Raw genomic sequence first — 16,890 nt, 5'->3', positions numbered from 1 at the left:
AACGTGACGTGTTAGATTTTTTTCATACTTTTTTTAAAACTCAGTGCATCCCAATTGTTCAGGAAAAACACTTTTCATTTAAAGGACAAAAACCATGTAAACTAGTGTTATTAATCTTGGGGAAATCGGAAGTAATAAAACATTTAAGATTTTCTCCTAAACTAACATGACTGGCACAAGTATTTATTGGTTACTTACTGGCTGTGAATTGTAATAAAATATTAAAACGATTTTGAATAATCAATATTAAAGTATAAAACTGGTAAAAAAACAATGCTGCAAACGTATAGAAGTCTAGCCGCACCAATGTTCAAATACGTAAGTGCAAAAGCCTTTAAAAATTACAAACATGTACAAAGTAAAAGGATTTAAAAAAAAAATTAAATTTATTTATCTATAATAGTTTATTTGTAAATATTGTACGGCGTCTTTTAAAGTTTCTGGACCATTTTATAGTGAAAAAAATAGAATATCAAATTTAAAAAAAAAAAGAAAATTTAAAGGCTTTTTAAATGTCCAGTGACTTTTGAGACTCTATATGTTGATTGATTAATGCTATCATTACATACAAGTACGAATATCATACCCAAGATATTCTAGCGAAAAATTATTTCCATTATTAGTTGAATAAATTCACTTCCAACGGGTACTTAGCCAACATTTAAACAAATTAAGTTTTATTCTTATTTCGATTACACTGATCGACAAAATTTGGAACAAAAACGTTTTGAAAGATCCTTTTTTGAAAATCTGGTGTGTTGGAGCAATTCTTAAGACGAATTCATTACCTGAAAATCAGTAATAAACGATATTTTGCATAAGTGCTACTAAAAAACAAAAATTTTGCCGAACAGTGTTAATTTAGTTAATGGAAAAAACCAATCAAGACTTGCTGACCTGCCAGTAAATCTTAAATTTGTAAAAGCAGTTAGCTCAAGTGAATAGAATAATTTTGTGACGGAACGAAAATTTCTCCTTCTGGCTACGTACCTGTTTTATACAAGACTTACAGTGTTTTTAAATAGACCTTTAATCGATGCGCTTTTACTTCGGACAGTTTGCAAAAAACTATTCAAGATTACAAATATAAAATATATTCCAGCTTGTATAGGTTACTGTCCGAATAAAAAGCGTGTCATATTTTAAAATGAAAAGGTTTATAGAAAATGAATCCGTTTGTATGATAAATACAATTTTTTGTAATTTTATCTATAGCTAGATACCACATTCGCTACGACATATCTAGAAACGATATATCTAGATCGACATTAAGTTCAAAATATGTAAATGCTCTTTGAGCAAAATAGACGTTCACAACGCGTTAATTAGTTTTCTTACTTTGAATTTAAAAGCCTTTTGCGTAACACTTAATTGAACATTAATCCTATCAAAATAATATATTTTAAGTTTCTTATAAACTTACATTTACAAAACTATTAAAGAAAATTTAAAAGGTGACCTTTTCCATGCTTACGTTTAACATGCTATTTCATGCTAGTATTTTCTTTCTTACAATTAACACAAACGTTTTTATGTTGACTCTTAACGCTATTTTCGAACTTCAAACGTGATTGCCTGGAAGAATAATAAAATTTAAACAATAAGCATGAAAAGAGCAAGAAGAAATATGATGCAAATAATAAACTGATCGATATATATCGCTTATCCTGGCGTTCGAGATTTTATTGATCTTGCTTTCAAATATAACCAGTAAAAACAATTTTTTTTTATGAGCCTTTATATCGACTAAATAACGATAACAAACGTAAATGTGAAAAGGTATCCTAAAGATGCATATTTTTTTGCATAATTTAGTAATTTTGTGTTTAATTTAGTAATTTTGAGGTCCGTAAGTAGAGTGTTGAATTAAAGAAGTTATTGGGATGGTCCTGTTTTTTTTTTTTTTTTTTTTTTTTTTTTCAAATTCTCTACTGTCTATTTTTTTTCTAAACTTATTCTACCAATTACCACGTTTGCAATTATTTAAATCGACATAAATAGTTTTAATTAAAGACTTGCTTCTATTCAATTCTCTAGCCTACGGACCTTAGTTTTCAATCATCGTGTTTTTCATCTACTTGTGCCGTATTCTTTCTTCTTTCACTTTCAAGTGTACAATGTGCGCAAGCTGTGCACCTTCCATAAACGTTAGGAAAGAATTATAGCCATCACCGATCAAAATTTTAAGACCTGTGGATTTAACTATAAGTGGTAAAAAATCCCAGGTATGTATTAATTCTTGATATGTTTCATAGTACGGAAAATTTATGGCTATACTCAATATAGCCTGGAAATATTGATGAGATCCTTTATCTATTCCTTTATTGTCTGCTTCTTTCTCCAATCCGTCTAGTAGTTGTTTTAGTTTCTGTATATCGTACTTCAAATTTCTTTGATATTCTTTCGTTTCTCCTTGTACTGAACATGACCTTAAACTTATACTGTGGCCAGCGAGCTTTCCGCATGAACAATGTTTAGACAATATAGGAACAGATACAAATTTCTTGACAATAAATAGTCTCTTAAACGCTTCCGCGAGTTTTATTTCGTTTTCCAAAGATATGGATTCCATACCTGCAAAAAAAAAAAAATTAAAAGTATAAATATCTGGATTTAGATAGATATAATTTTAAAAAATCGTATTCATACCTGAATTAGGATTTAAAACAAAATTATAGCGACAATTTAAGTATTTTTAAACGTTTTAATCATTTTACTTATGAAAAATGAAATAATATTATTTCTGAATTAGTTAATTCTTTTTCACTGATTTCCAACAGAAGAAAATAGTACAATCGTTTTTCTTGTGATTTTTAATTTTTTTTAAAAAGCCACATTTTGCTTATTAGATGAAATTTAAGAACGTACTATTTTTGTTAATAATCGTATATAATATGATGTATAATTAAATTTGTTCTAGTTGATAAATTTTTCAAATGAAAAACAAATTAGTATGGGTGCGTTCAAAAATCTTCACGAGGAATTAAATTTGATTTTTAGAGAATGATAACGAATAGCTAATTTAATACTGATAAGGGCTATATTTTATTCAAAATACGTATTTACAAAATACAATACAAAAACTATTGTAGGCATTAGAACGTATTTAAAACTTAATCTCAAAAATTTAATACAATGAAATTTTCATTAATTATGTTTGATAGTGGAACAAAAAGAATTGTAAATAATTATTTTTTTAAAAACTTCTTGTTACTGAATTGAGTCTATTTGCTAACACAGGCGTGCAACAGATTTACTAATAATAGCTCGGAGGATGGCGGAGTATCTTGTAGTTACCCGCCGGGCACTCACTCACAATTTTTGAAATTTTGTTGTAAAATCTTTAGATTTTGACCAAAAATAATTTTCAAAATTAAAAAAGGATAGCAAAGGTTGAACTAGGTTTTTTTATAGCTCGCATTTGAAAAGTGATAAATGTATATATTTCTGAGATCTGAATTTCTATATCAGCATTATCTTGGTGCACTCAACCTATTATATTTATAACTTAGTTGTTATTTACAAAAACCAATTAGCAATTCAATGTTTTTCATAATTATTTATCAAGTAGAACACATATACGAGAAAGGAAGTATAGGGATCGAAATTAATTGATGAATGCTCAAAAAAAAAAAAATGTATATATCGGGTAACTTGACTGAGTACATAAATATTTGTCTCAACAGTTAGAAAAGTTTTAGATTCATAAGTTATTTGTTGTGTATTTGTTATATACAATAAAAAATAATAATAAATAAAATAATGGTAATAATTACAATATAAAGAAAATTTTTTTAGCACAAACTTTAAAAATGCGCAAATTGATTTTTGTGTAATTTTTTTTTTTTTTTGACATGATGATACATGGACAAAAAAAAGATGATAGCTGTTAAGATTTTATTATTAAAAAATGAATAATCATTTTTCCAGCATCTAGCTTTCATAATTATTGTAGGTAAATAAAAAACAAACAAACAAAATTATTAGGTATGATATTTAATTATATTATTTAAGTCGTCATCGAATGCTTATATGTACAGTGTTTGTTTTTATGATAACTATTATGATAACTGATATTGATTTTTGGCAATATTAATTCTCAAATCTGTGAATTTAAAAAAAAAAAAGAAATAAAAACATTTTTTCTTATTCATTAATGTCGTTTTACTGTAGAATCTTAACTTGCGTTCTTTTATTAATGAAATTATGTCATTATGATATCACCATATTATATCAATTTACACCCATACCATCACAGAGTTTCTTTTTCCTAAATAGATGTTCCTGTTTAGGAACAAAAACAGTTTAATAACCATTGGCGTAACTAGAAATTTTGTCTAGGATGGATCATCCGGCTAGCTGCTTCCTAAAATTATCAGAGCCCACGGAAAAATAAATTTTTGCCATATTGCCTTCTTAATATTTTAAGCTTAAAATGATTCTCATAACAAAATAGTTACCGAGATATAGGCACATGTAAGTTAGAAAAGTTTTTTTTTGTTTAAATCAAGAGAATTCTGCAGTTCCCACTGAAATTGAATAAGTATTATCGCATTAGGTATCGGTATTTCTTAATTTGTATTAAATTTATTTTTTAAATAATTTCTCATACTGTATCAATCAGTCTGAGAGAATGCAAATACATTATGCAATGTTTTTAAAAAAGATATTCTATGTTTTCGTGTATGTGTTTGTCGCTTTGTTCAGGGATAGTTTGCTTTGAGTATGAATGACTCATGTACCTCTGAACAGTAGCAGATAATATTATTTACCCTTTCTTCAATACGATACAGCTTGAAAATATATAATATTATCTTTCTTATACACATTGCTCTACGTATATGCACTCTCTCACACTCATTGATATAGCATGGGAAATGATTTAAAACGCAAATTGTATACTTATTTTTTTGACTTTGGTAATATAAATTTTATTCTTACAAGAATGTATAAGAAATTTAAAATAAAAAAAGATAATTATATAAATAAGAAGCACACTCAAATAAGAGACAAAATCAACCCTTAATGCGTATCCCAATGTTATTCATTGTGTGAATACCGTGTATTTAAAATTATCAACGATGAAATCTCATCATGACGTTAATAAGAAACGCAAGCTTAGTGACTATGCATTCAGAAATACATATAAGTATACTAGCTTGTATAATATAGAGTGTTCTGTAACTATTGTATTCGGGTAGCACAGTGACATAGAGGATAAAATTTTGAGAGGAAAGTTCCCTTGCGGTTTTTGCATTTGTGCTCCTCAAAGGCTGTATACTTGTACGAATTACGAAATTCAAACAATATCTATTTTCCTTGAATCTTTCAAAACATACAATCACTTCCTCGTCCGCTCTTTCCAAAAAAACTCCTTAAAAATAAGAAAAAAATGCACCAAAATACTACAGCAATATTTTCTGTGTAGTCCAAGTCCAAACGACAATACAACGAAAAGATAGTTCAAATGTTTGATGTGGGTTATCTTTGATAGGTATCATTTATGAAGAATGAAGTTTCAATTTTTTTATTCACATTGTAATTAAATAGACCAACATGATGAAATACATAGAAAAGGCAAAATTATAATGGACAATACGAATTTTGAATACTGCAAAAGTTGATAATTTGTTTGATTGTTGATCTATATTTTTCATAACTCTGATATGGCTGATCGATTTAAAAGGTAAGTGTTAACTGTTATAAAAAAAATTTCACCACACAAGAATGAGCAATGCGAACATAATTGAGTTTGTAAAAGTCTTTGGTTCATTTTATATATTGTTATTTGTATATTTTAACTAGTAAACTGGCAATTAGCCATTTTCCTCTGAAGACAAAAAAAAGATCTTCTAGATGGCAGGATATATTTGTATCCCCCCTAGTGTTGCCATCTAGTGGATCTTTTTTAATCTTCTTTTATATCTTAATATTATTTTTTAAATAATATTAATAAAAAATTGCTTTCTAAATGCTCCTTCGGATTCCACAATTGCTCCAATTATTTTATTAAATATTTTCAATTAAAAATAAACAATTTTTGTTTCTAATATCTCAGTAAATTGATAGTTTTCCAAACGTTTTATCAACAAAATGCTCCCGTTTAGTTCTTTCGGGATTTATATTTATAAATCGATATCGTTAAATCCCGAAAGAACTAGGAGCAATTTATTGATAGCAAATACGTTTGAAAAAACTATCAATTTAGTGAGATATTAGAAACAAAAATTTTGTATTTTTAATTGAAAATATATAATTAAATAATTATTTAATAATTCATGGAGCAATTGTGGAATCCGAAAGCGCATGTAGAGAGCAATTTTTTGATAAATGATTTCATAAATTTTATTAATATCCCACGCTAACTTTATTATAGTTATTAATTCCATGCCTTTTTTCCTTTGAAGATTGTAATTATGTTTTTGAACATCAAAAGAAAAATCTTTTTCAAAAAAGTTATAAAAATATACAAATTGTTATATACTATAGTGTTTTTCGTTCGAATTTGAGTATAATTATCCAGTGTCTCGATTTCTCCTCATTAATTAATTTTATTTCAATGACGTCTTTAATATGATGATATATTTTAAGCGCAGTTGGGTTTTATTGTTTTTTCTTTATTAATTGACATTTTATCTTACTGGAGATAAAGGTTGAGATAAAATTGATATAAATGGAAATTATTATGTTAGAATACAAGTTTAATTAAAGCCGGAATTAGGAGTAACTAACACTACATCTTTGCTTTTTGGGATATATTAACAACCCTCATATTTCAAAAAAAAAAATTAAATTTAAATACCCTCTCTGTAGTTAGGGACAGTCGGTTTGGGTTTGAGTCTGAGATAATACAATAATGTCTATTTGTTCTATGCATTGCGGATATAATAAAATATTAATGTTTGTTTTTTACGGTTTAAAATTAGATTTGCATTAATTTACACAATATTATCAAAAAATAACTTTTAATTACTAAATTAAAATTTTTGTAAACATAAAAATGCAAATTAAAATTAAAAGTGTCTAACCTAACAATGAATTAATAATTAAAAAAGGCGAAAGCAAATAAACGAAAAGTGTGGAAATCATTATGGAATATCAGCTTCAAGATTTTGATTTGGATGAAGAAACCGATTTTCTTTTAGGCAATCCTGTACCTCGTAATAATTACGATGGCGAAATTTTAGTTCGTAATCGCAATAATCCAAAACGTAGACGAAATATCCTAACAATGACCTGTTGGTAATATGAATATTTTCAATAATCATGTTCCTACATATTTTAATATTAATTTCATTAATAATAATTCTAACAAAATTTATGCCAAGAAGAAAATTAAAAAATCATTTTGGTGCCCTATTTTTAAGGTTAATTTAATATTTTGTGTTTTCATTCATATTTTCATTCATAGACGGCACCACTCAAATGTCAGATGACGAATTCTGTCACATAGGTGTTGATATCTTTCTAATCAGTAAATAACACAAAGCTATAATAATAAAATTTATTAAAATAAATTAGGTTTTTATCGCAAAGCTATTTGTTAAGTGGTGTCGTTTTTGTTTTTATAACAGTATTACTAATAATGTAAAGATGAGTAATCCGGAATCACCTAGTACTACGTCGACAAAACGTTCTTCAAAAGAAGACATACCATTAATTAACAAACGACAACATGAGATTTCATGGTTCGGGTAAAATCTAAAACACATTTATGTTTATTTATTTAAATTAATTTATATTAGTCACTATTTGATTTGAAAGTATTTAATGCGCTCTTAAGTGGGTTTTTTACGAAATCTGTCATGCATAATTATAGAAAAAAAAAATGGCTAAAAGTAAATATTTAATTTTAACGAGTGCCTTGTTATTTTTAATTTATAGTTGTTGGGTGCGTTTCTGGCAACGATTTTGTGGTCCAAGAGAAATTCGTTCACGTACAATACATCTTGGGAAACCAAATTTGGATAAATATGGACAATTTCCTGCAAATGCTATTCGCAATCAAAAATATAATATTATCACATTTTTACCATTGGTTTTATATCAGCAATTTAAATTCTTTCTGAATTTATACTTTTTAATAATGGCATGTAGTCAATTTATACCCGATATACGAATTGGATATTTATATACTTATTGGGGACCATTGGTATGTATTTGATGAATTTTTGTTCATTTTATTTTTTCATGTTTGTAATATGTTGAAATCATTGATAACAAAATTTCTAGAAATGGCAAACTATTATTTAAATAGATAACTTTAAATCAATAATGGTACAGAGTATTTATTATTGATAACGGTTTGTAGATTAAACTATTAGTATTTTTATTGAAATTACAAAAAATGCGTTCCCCCTCCCTTATTTTTTTAATGTTTATATTTGTTATAAAAGTTTTATTAAAAAAATTAATAGACTTTTGTTGAATACCCATCTTCTTCTTCCACACTAGGCTTTATCATCTTAATAATTTGCGCACATATTTCATGGATACTCTCTTAGTAAAATGAATTATTCGCTAAAACTGAGTATATTCCACTGTGAAGGTAAACGAAAGTAGGAATTGGTGCAAAAGATTTCTCTCAAATCATGTATGTTCCAATTTTATTCAAGGATAATTTCAAATATTTAAGTCGTTTAGGTAGAAACTAAAAAGTCTGCCCCTAGGAAATATTGTTACTAAATTCAGCTTAAAATGATTATTTCACATACATAGCTTAAAATGATCATTTCATATAAATGAAAAACCTGAAACCTGAAAAAAATATACGAGCTTCTTAGCTTTTTGGATTTGAGTTTTATTTGAAATCATATTTTCATTAAATAATGATCACATGCACATAAAAAGCACCATTTTTTTCATACATTGATAGTAAAAAAAGGTTTTTACAACAAGCTAGGGAAAATAATTGTTCCCAAAAATAATTATTTACCACAGTTAACCAGTTCATTCAAACAGTGTAATACTTCAAGTTGTGTTATACATTCAAACAGTGACTTCAAGTTTTCGGTGTTTATCAAAAAAATCATTGTGGTGCCACTTTCTTTTTTTTAAAAAACTGGCACCCCTTGGTTAAGATAGAATCTGCTAATAGGGAACATGCACTTTTTTTTCATTCGAAAACAAAGACCCAAATAGCACATCACATAAATCTATTTGAAATTCAAACTAAAATATATCATTATTTAAAAAGTTGAGTGATATGACGTCATTGCATCGAACTTTCAATGGGTATGATCGATATACACTGTGACAACTGTAAGGTATGACGTTAATTCAGTATACTGCGAAACCGTTCATTTGTAGTCAGCTATACTGGTTACTGATTAAAACGAAATGCAGTCTAGTATACTGTTACTCTTGCTTTTTGACACCGTTGTTAAATAAAACTATAATTTTTAATTAAAAGTTTCCTGTTTAACGAAATAAACTATTGTTTGAATATTTTTATAGTTAAATATTTGATGAATTCTTAATATATTCATGATTAGTAGAAAAAATTAAATATTTTTTACTTATAATAAAATGATATAAATTTCTATTTAGTTAAAATGAATGTAATGCCTAAAATTTTTCTGAAAAATCTGAAAAATGGGGGACGAATATGAAAAGTATATCGTTTTTGACTAAAATGAGAGAAAGTTTGATTTGAATGAGAAGAAAGCGAATAGCCCAAAATAAGATTAAGGACTCGAAAAATGGAAACCGAATTTTTTGATATGTCAAGTATTTTTGCCCATGCGTCCCATTAGGAAATTTTCCCTAATTTTAGTCAACACAAAAATACTTTCTAACGCCCTACGGGGTAAAAGCGAGAAAATGTATCATTATCCTACGATCTATACATAGTTACCAATGCTTTACATCGACTCATTACCGAGATTTAATAATTTTCATTGTTTATCAATCAGCTTTGATTCACTATTAATAATAATTACAAAATTTGTAATTTGTTTTATAGTGTTTTGTTCTCCTCGTAACAATTTGTCGAGAGGCTGTAGATGATTTACGACGTCATCGAAGAGATCAAGAAGTCAATAGTCAAAAATATCGTCGATTATTACAAAGTGCAGCAGGGGGCTCCGAGTTAGTTGCTGCCTCAAAACTACGTGTTGGTGATATTATAATTGTCGATAAAGATCAACGTGTACCCGCCGATTTAGTATTATTACGTACTTCAGAACGTACAGGCGCTGTATTTGTGCGAACAGATCAATTAGATGGAGAAACTGATTGGAAATTACGACTTGCTGTACCAACTACCCAAAAATTACCATCAAATGATCATTTATTTCTTATTCAAGCCAGCATTTATGCAGAAAAACCACAACGAGATATACATTCTTTTATTGGAACGTTTACTCGGGTATGTTGGTATTTGATGTTTGCGAATTTTTAAATTTTATATTTCACATTCAATTGTATGCCTATTAATTTCAATTTATTTCTTAAATTTAGCACGATGCCATGGGAGCAGAAGAAAGTTTGGATGTTGAGAATACATTATGGACAAATTGTGTTATTGCATCTGGACAAGCGGTTGGGGTTGTAGTTTATACAGGTATGAATTTCTCTAACTTTGGTGATAAAGATGTCAACTTCTTAAGCCTTGCTTATACCAAGTGTGATCAAATTTCACGTTCCTTAATCTGTTCTAACAAAAGAAGCTCTCTTAACGACAGTGGTAGACTACTATTATTTTAATTTCCTAAAATTTTGCCATGATTATGGAATAGTCACATTTCATAAAATAAATTCAACATTTCTCTGGAATCATTCAATTTAACATAAACTAATCCGGTCAATCAAAACCAATATGTATTGTCTTTTATAGGTCCTGAAACCAGATCAGTAATGAATAATTCTGCACCAAGATCCAAAGTTGGTCTATTAGACATTGAAATAAATCAATTGACGAAAGTATTATTTTGCGCAGTAGTTGGATTAGCATTTTTAATGATGATATTAAAAGGATTTAGTGGACCTTGGTATCGATACTGGTTCCGATTTGTGTTACTTTTCTCGTATATAATTCCTATAAGGTAATGTTTTTCGAAATACAACTTCGTATAAATGATATATATTTACTTATGTAAGTTTATTTACTGAACAGTTTGCGAGTAAATTTGGATATGGGAAAATCCTACTATTCATATGCAATTGGACACGATCCAACAATGCCTGGAACAACCGTTCGTTGTACAACGATTCCTGAAGAACTTGGTCGAATTTCTTATTTATTAACAGATAAAACTGGAACCCTAACACAAAATTCCATGGTTCTTAAACGATTACATTTGGGAACTGTCAGTTATAACCAAGATAGTTTTGAAATTGTAAAAAATATGTTATCTGGAGCATTTAATCAATCAGAGAATGCTTTAACACCAGCCAGGTTGCGAAAATCGGAGAATACAAGGGTTAGGGATGCTGTACAAGCGTTAGCTTTATGTCATAATGTCACACCAATTTATGAAGAATCAGACAATGCTGAAACATCATCAGTTATTTCTGATACTGAAGCTGACCAACATTTTCAACAGAATATGGCGGAACCACGTGAATGTACATATCAGGCATCAAGTCCTGATGAAATTGCTCTCGTTCAATGGACACAACAAGTTGGATTAGCACTTGTTAATAGAGATTTAGTTAGTATGCAATTAAGAGGCCCTGGAAACAGGAGTGCACGCTATTCAATTTTACAAGTATTTCCATTTACAAGCGAAACAAAAAGGATGGGAATTATTGTCAAGGTAAATTTAAAAAAAAAATTACATTTGATAAATGTATAGAAACTCAGTTTGACCGTAATAAAATTTAAGTTCATTTTTGTCAAATTAAGTTTATATAAGGTATACTATTTCCCTAGTTGTTTTTCCGTCTGTTAAACCCATAAAAATCTCATGGAACACAAAACAAACAAAATCGAATGTTATTGTTCTTCCTTGTTTTAAAGTAGTTAGATGATTAACTCAACTGCTTTCTTTTCGAAAAACAGTCGGCTTCACTTTCTCGATGAATGGAACAGTTGTTGACAGCAATTATTGACAATTTTTCTTTGGTTTTATAACCTTCTGTCATTTTTATGGCCCAATACTACCTTAAATAGAATCGTTTAGGAATTTATAACGCATTTTTTTTTTTAAGTCAAATTTTTTTTACAGGATTTACAAAGTGGAGAAATTTGTTTTTACTTAAAAGGCGCGGATGTTGTTATGTCAACCATCGTTCAATATACGGATTGGTTAGATGAAGAATGTGGCAATATGGCACGAGAAGGCTTAAGAACTTTAGTTGTAGCTCGAAAAATTCTTACAGAAGAACAGTACTTAGATTTTGAAGCTCGATATGATGCTGCTCGAATGACAGTAACTGATCGGGTTGCAAGAGTAGCACAAGTTGTTGAATCTTTAGAACGTGAAATGGAACTTTTATGTGTTACTGGTGTAGAAGATAAACTTCAGGATAATGTACGACCAACTTTAGAATTATTACGAAATGCTGGAATTAAGATATGGATGTTGACTGGTGATAAACTAGAAACTGCTACATGTATTGCAAAAAGTTCTAGATTAGTTTCAAGGACTCAAGGTAAAATTTATTACATGAAGCTAGTTGCGATTATATTTATATAAATTTATAAAATAACTTTAATTATATTTCCAGGCCTGTACGTTTTAAAGAAAGTGGTTACTCGAACAGACGCCCATTTGGAGTTAAATGCTTTTCGAAGAAAAAGAGATTGTGCTTTGGTTGTTAGCGGTGAAAGTTTAGAAGTTTGTTTAACTTACTATCAACAAGAATTCTTGGAATTAGCAACAGCTGCTCCAGCAGTTGTTTGTTGCAGATGTTCACCGACGCAAAAAGCACAAGTGGTAAGCATTTTAAGTTTCCAATCTTGTAGTTTCGTTTTAACTAATTATTTATTTTATTTTAGGTTCAATTAATTCAAAAGCATACCGGCAAACGAACAGCTGCAGTTGGTGATGGAGGAAATGATGTTAGTATGATTCAACAAGCAGATGCAGGAATCGGTATTGAAGGACGTGAAGGAAAACAAGCAAGTTTGGCTGGCGACTTCAGTATACCACAATTTTCAATATTGGCACAACTATTATTGGTTCATGGTCGACATTCTTATAAACGTTCAGCAAGTTTAAGTCAATTTGTTATTCACAGAGGTTTAATCATTTCAACAATGCAGGCTGTTTTTTCAAGCGTTTTTTATTTAGCTAGTGTATCATTATATCAAGGATTTTTAATGGTGGGTTATGCAACTTTTTATACATCATTACCAGTTTTTAGTTTGGTTCTGGATCAGGATATTAGTGCAGATATAGCACTTACTTATCCTGAATTATATAAAGAGCTAGCAAAAGGTCGAAGTTTATCATACAAAACATTTTTTATGTGGGTTCTTATTTCGATTTATCAAGGTGAGTTGAATTACATAATTCGTTTTAATTTTCCCGGGAGGTAAATAAAGCATGTTTTGTATAAAATGTTAAGACAATATTTCTATATTGATAAGAATATTTATATATTGATATTTCTAAAACGTTCTTATATAAAATATTTTGTCCAGGATTTCATTTATAATCAGAGACGGATTTCCGGTCACGCAAACCGTTCTAAAAATCTACTAGTTTTAAAAATTTGCTTTGTAATGAAATAATTTTTTACATTTTTTTTTCTCAAGGAGAACCTTGGAAAAAGATTTAAAATAATTAAAAAGTTCGAAGTTTTCAATTTTAATGTAAATCTTTTATTTAGGCATTTTTGATCCAAAAATGACGAAAATCGTTTTTATTAGAGCGTATTGTCTGTCTGTGAATGTGATATCTCATGAATAATATTTCAAAACGGATTTTAGTTTCAAAATTAATTAAATTTTTGCTTTACAGGTGGCGTCGTGATGTATGGTGCTTTAATTTTATTTGAAGACGAATATATTCATATTGTTGCAATTAGTTTTACGTCATTGATTTTAACTGAATTAATTATGGTGGCGTTAACAATTCGAACATGGCATTATCTTATGGTTTTAGCCGAAATATTTTCATTAGGGCTGTATGTTTTGTCATTAATTGTGTTACACGATTATTTCGGTAAGAATTTTTTTCTTTAACTTCTTTGGGTATTTAATGGTTTATGAATCGTAAAAAATGAGACAAGTTTTTCTTTTACGGGAAAAAATGTATTTTAGATACATTTACTAGAAACAAAATGAAATAAATTGTAGAAGGTGTAGAAAGTGTAAAAATACATCGTTTCGTGTACGTAAATTCAATTTTCAATCATCTTTTTTCATTTTATTGGATCATTTTCTGTAGAATACCTATATAAACATTTCCTCCAAAATACGTTAGTTATTCCTCAAGCATTGGAAAAATCATTAACGACGTCAAGCAGACAATACGGCAGTCATATGAGGGTTGGAATCATAACTATGTCATTAAAAGAGCAGTCGTATTTTTTTATTAGATAGTTCATTGATTCATTTGAATAGTATCGTAGTAAATTACTATGATTTCTTAATACGTCTATTTATTCTACGCCTGCTGAAAAATAGTTTAATAGTTTATATATTGAGTAAACACAGCTAAACGTGCAAATTTATAGACGTCGATGCTTTCGTCAAGACAAAGCGATATAAAAAGAGCGGAGTTAATGTCAATTTTTTGTTGATCTGTTACATTTCCGGCTAGCTTTAAGATTCTTTCTTTTATTATGTTTCTAGTTAGAAGAGTATCTTTGATGAGCTGAATTACCTTATGTTTATGATCGAAATCATTAAAAAAGTGAGCGCTGACATTTGCAACCGAGAAACTTACCGCGCTTGCGTGACAATTTTTGTCAACGTATTTAATCATATACTTCGACTGTTTGTTCCTCTCTGTCTATCTATCTATTAACTGCACTTGTAATTAATTCTCTGTTTTCTCTGGTTCGCTTCTTCGACTAACGGATTTGTTATTTGTACAATAAAATCGTTTTACAGACAATGTAGGAACACTTGGACTCCTTCGTAATATAATTCTTCATAGTAATCGGTGGCAGGATAAAATATTGTGTCGCGTGCCATTGATTCGCCATCCCTGGCCTATTACTTAATTAATTTTTTATTTTGTTATTTTCAGATTCGGAATTTATTCGTACAAAAGATTTTCTATGGAAAGTACTTTTAATAACATTAGTATCATGTCTACCATTGTATATATTAAAATTCTTAAGGAAAAAGTTCTCACCGCCAAGTTATAGTAAATTATCATAAATATATTTTGATACAAATACAAAAAGAAAACAAAATAATCTGGGATATAATGAAATGCAAGCGCTTCATTACAAAACTCACATACTCACACACAAGAACATTGTTCCCAATAAAAGAGTAAAAGTGTACTTCCTAATAATTATCGTGGTATTAGAATATATAACTCATATTTAAAACAGTATAAATATGAAATTAAAAAATATATATATTTAATTAAAATATTTAAAAAAAAAATCTATATATTTGTTGTTAAGGTTTACATTAATTAATTATAATTAACATTTTTAATATTCTTTTTTTAATTTATAATGATAATAATAAAAATATAAACGAAAAAAATAATTATTAACTCATGTAGTTCAGTTCGTGGAGCAAATATTCATAAGAAATCATTTATACGGATTTTTAATTTTGGTCAATTAGCGAAAAAGATAGAAGATCTAGCTCTTTTGGGAGCAATTTGATGATATCCACACATTCAAACACCAATGGCTAAAATTGATAATTTTGTATAATGGATTAATTACTATCTAATGATCTCTTGAAAACTCATTAATCACATAAAAACATTAGTTCCATTTTCTTTTGTATAGAGGTATAAAAGTGGCTTTAAGAAAATCACTTCCTACTTCTTCGAATTTTGCTAATTTACCAATAACAAAAGTGCGTATTAATGATTTATTTTCCATTTTCGAACGATTTGAGCTTCCACAAGCTGAATAAATACAATTATTTTTATATGAAAGGAATTGTCGTTTATAATGATTTCCAAAGACCCGCTGTTCATAGTAAGGAAAAAGTAGCACTTAATTCGATTAAACATACATCATGACTGGATTGAATAAAGTTTAATGCCTATTCTACAATCGTATGTAGTTTTAATTGTTGTCGGGTGTCGCAAGGATCGAAAACAGTGAAAATTTTAAACAGTTCAAAGATGAATAATTATGGATTTTAACGAATTTTTTATTTTCATTTTATATAAGTGTGGATAAAATTTCATAAGATCAAATTGAATTTTAAGAAAAATAAAGAAAAAATTTTTATTTGATTTTTAAAAGAGTCGTATCGTGACCGAATCTCAAAAATACACAATCATTTGTTCATTTGAAATAAAAAATGTTGAAACAAGCAGCGAGTTTTGGCATTTTAATAATTAAGTTTTTGCCTTATATATTTTTTAAGCTTGCTTAAGCAAAATCGATTTAAGAGTTTTTGAAAACAAGAAGACATAAAAAAATGTATATAAAAAATTTTTTGCATTTAAAGCAGTCACACGATACGACCTCTTTAAATAAAAAACAGAATTTAAAAAAAATTCTTTAAATTGACTCGATTTGTATTTTTTATTTATTTATGTGCTTTTTGTTATAAATAAAATTATTTTCGTGTATAAAAAATGTATTATTATTTCATCATCCATAGTAACCAAAATTTTGTGAAATTTCGCTTGCGTCCGATAGAAATTAGCCACATACGACTATTTGTAGAATGTTTGGGCCATTATGAATTTTTTAATAAATTTGTTAGATTTCTAGTTTTTCTAGCGATTCATTAGAAATAGTAAATTGTTTTCTAATATTCGCTTGATGGCTTCATTGTTCAAATAT

At 28.3% G+C, this 16,890-nt stretch overlaps 1 protein-coding gene across 4 annotated transcripts; it reads left to right on the top strand.

The window, feature by feature from the left end:
• The first annotated feature begins 7,026 nt into the window (after window positions 1-7,026).
• LOC123300111 (probable phospholipid-transporting ATPase IIB) lies at window positions 7,027-15,449 on the top strand. Of its 4 annotated transcripts, none has more exons than XM_044882587.1 (11): window positions 7,027-7,242; window positions 7,885-8,152; window positions 9,965-10,369; window positions 10,462-10,564; window positions 10,838-11,045; window positions 11,117-11,759; window positions 12,171-12,597; window positions 12,673-12,881; window positions 12,944-13,442; window positions 13,911-14,114; window positions 15,147-15,449. In XM_044882587.1, exons 1-11 carry the CDS (start codon window positions 7,091-7,093, stop codon window positions 15,278-15,280), a joined length of 3,252 nt encoding a protein of 1,083 aa, XP_044738522.1. In that variant the 5' UTR covers window positions 7,027-7,090; the 3' UTR covers window positions 15,281-15,449. The 4 variants fall into 4 exon arrangements, with proteins under 4 accessions (XP_044738522.1, XP_044738524.1, XP_044738523.1 ...); XM_044882589.1 differs by lacking the exon at window positions 7,027-7,242 and adding an exon at window positions 7,454-7,688; XM_044882588.1 differs by lacking the exon at window positions 7,027-7,242 and adding an exon at window positions 7,454-7,694.
• Window positions 15,450-16,890: the final 1,441 nt, after the last annotated feature.

This window comes from Chrysoperla carnea, chromosome 5 (assembly GCF_905475395.1).
Source record: "Chrysoperla carnea chromosome 5, inChrCarn1.1, whole genome shotgun sequence".
Taxonomy (NCBI): Eukaryota; Metazoa; Arthropoda; class Insecta; order Neuroptera; family Chrysopidae; genus Chrysoperla; species Chrysoperla carnea.
Note: the sequence above shows the minus strand (reverse complement) of the source record. Positions and strands in the feature narration are given on the sequence as shown.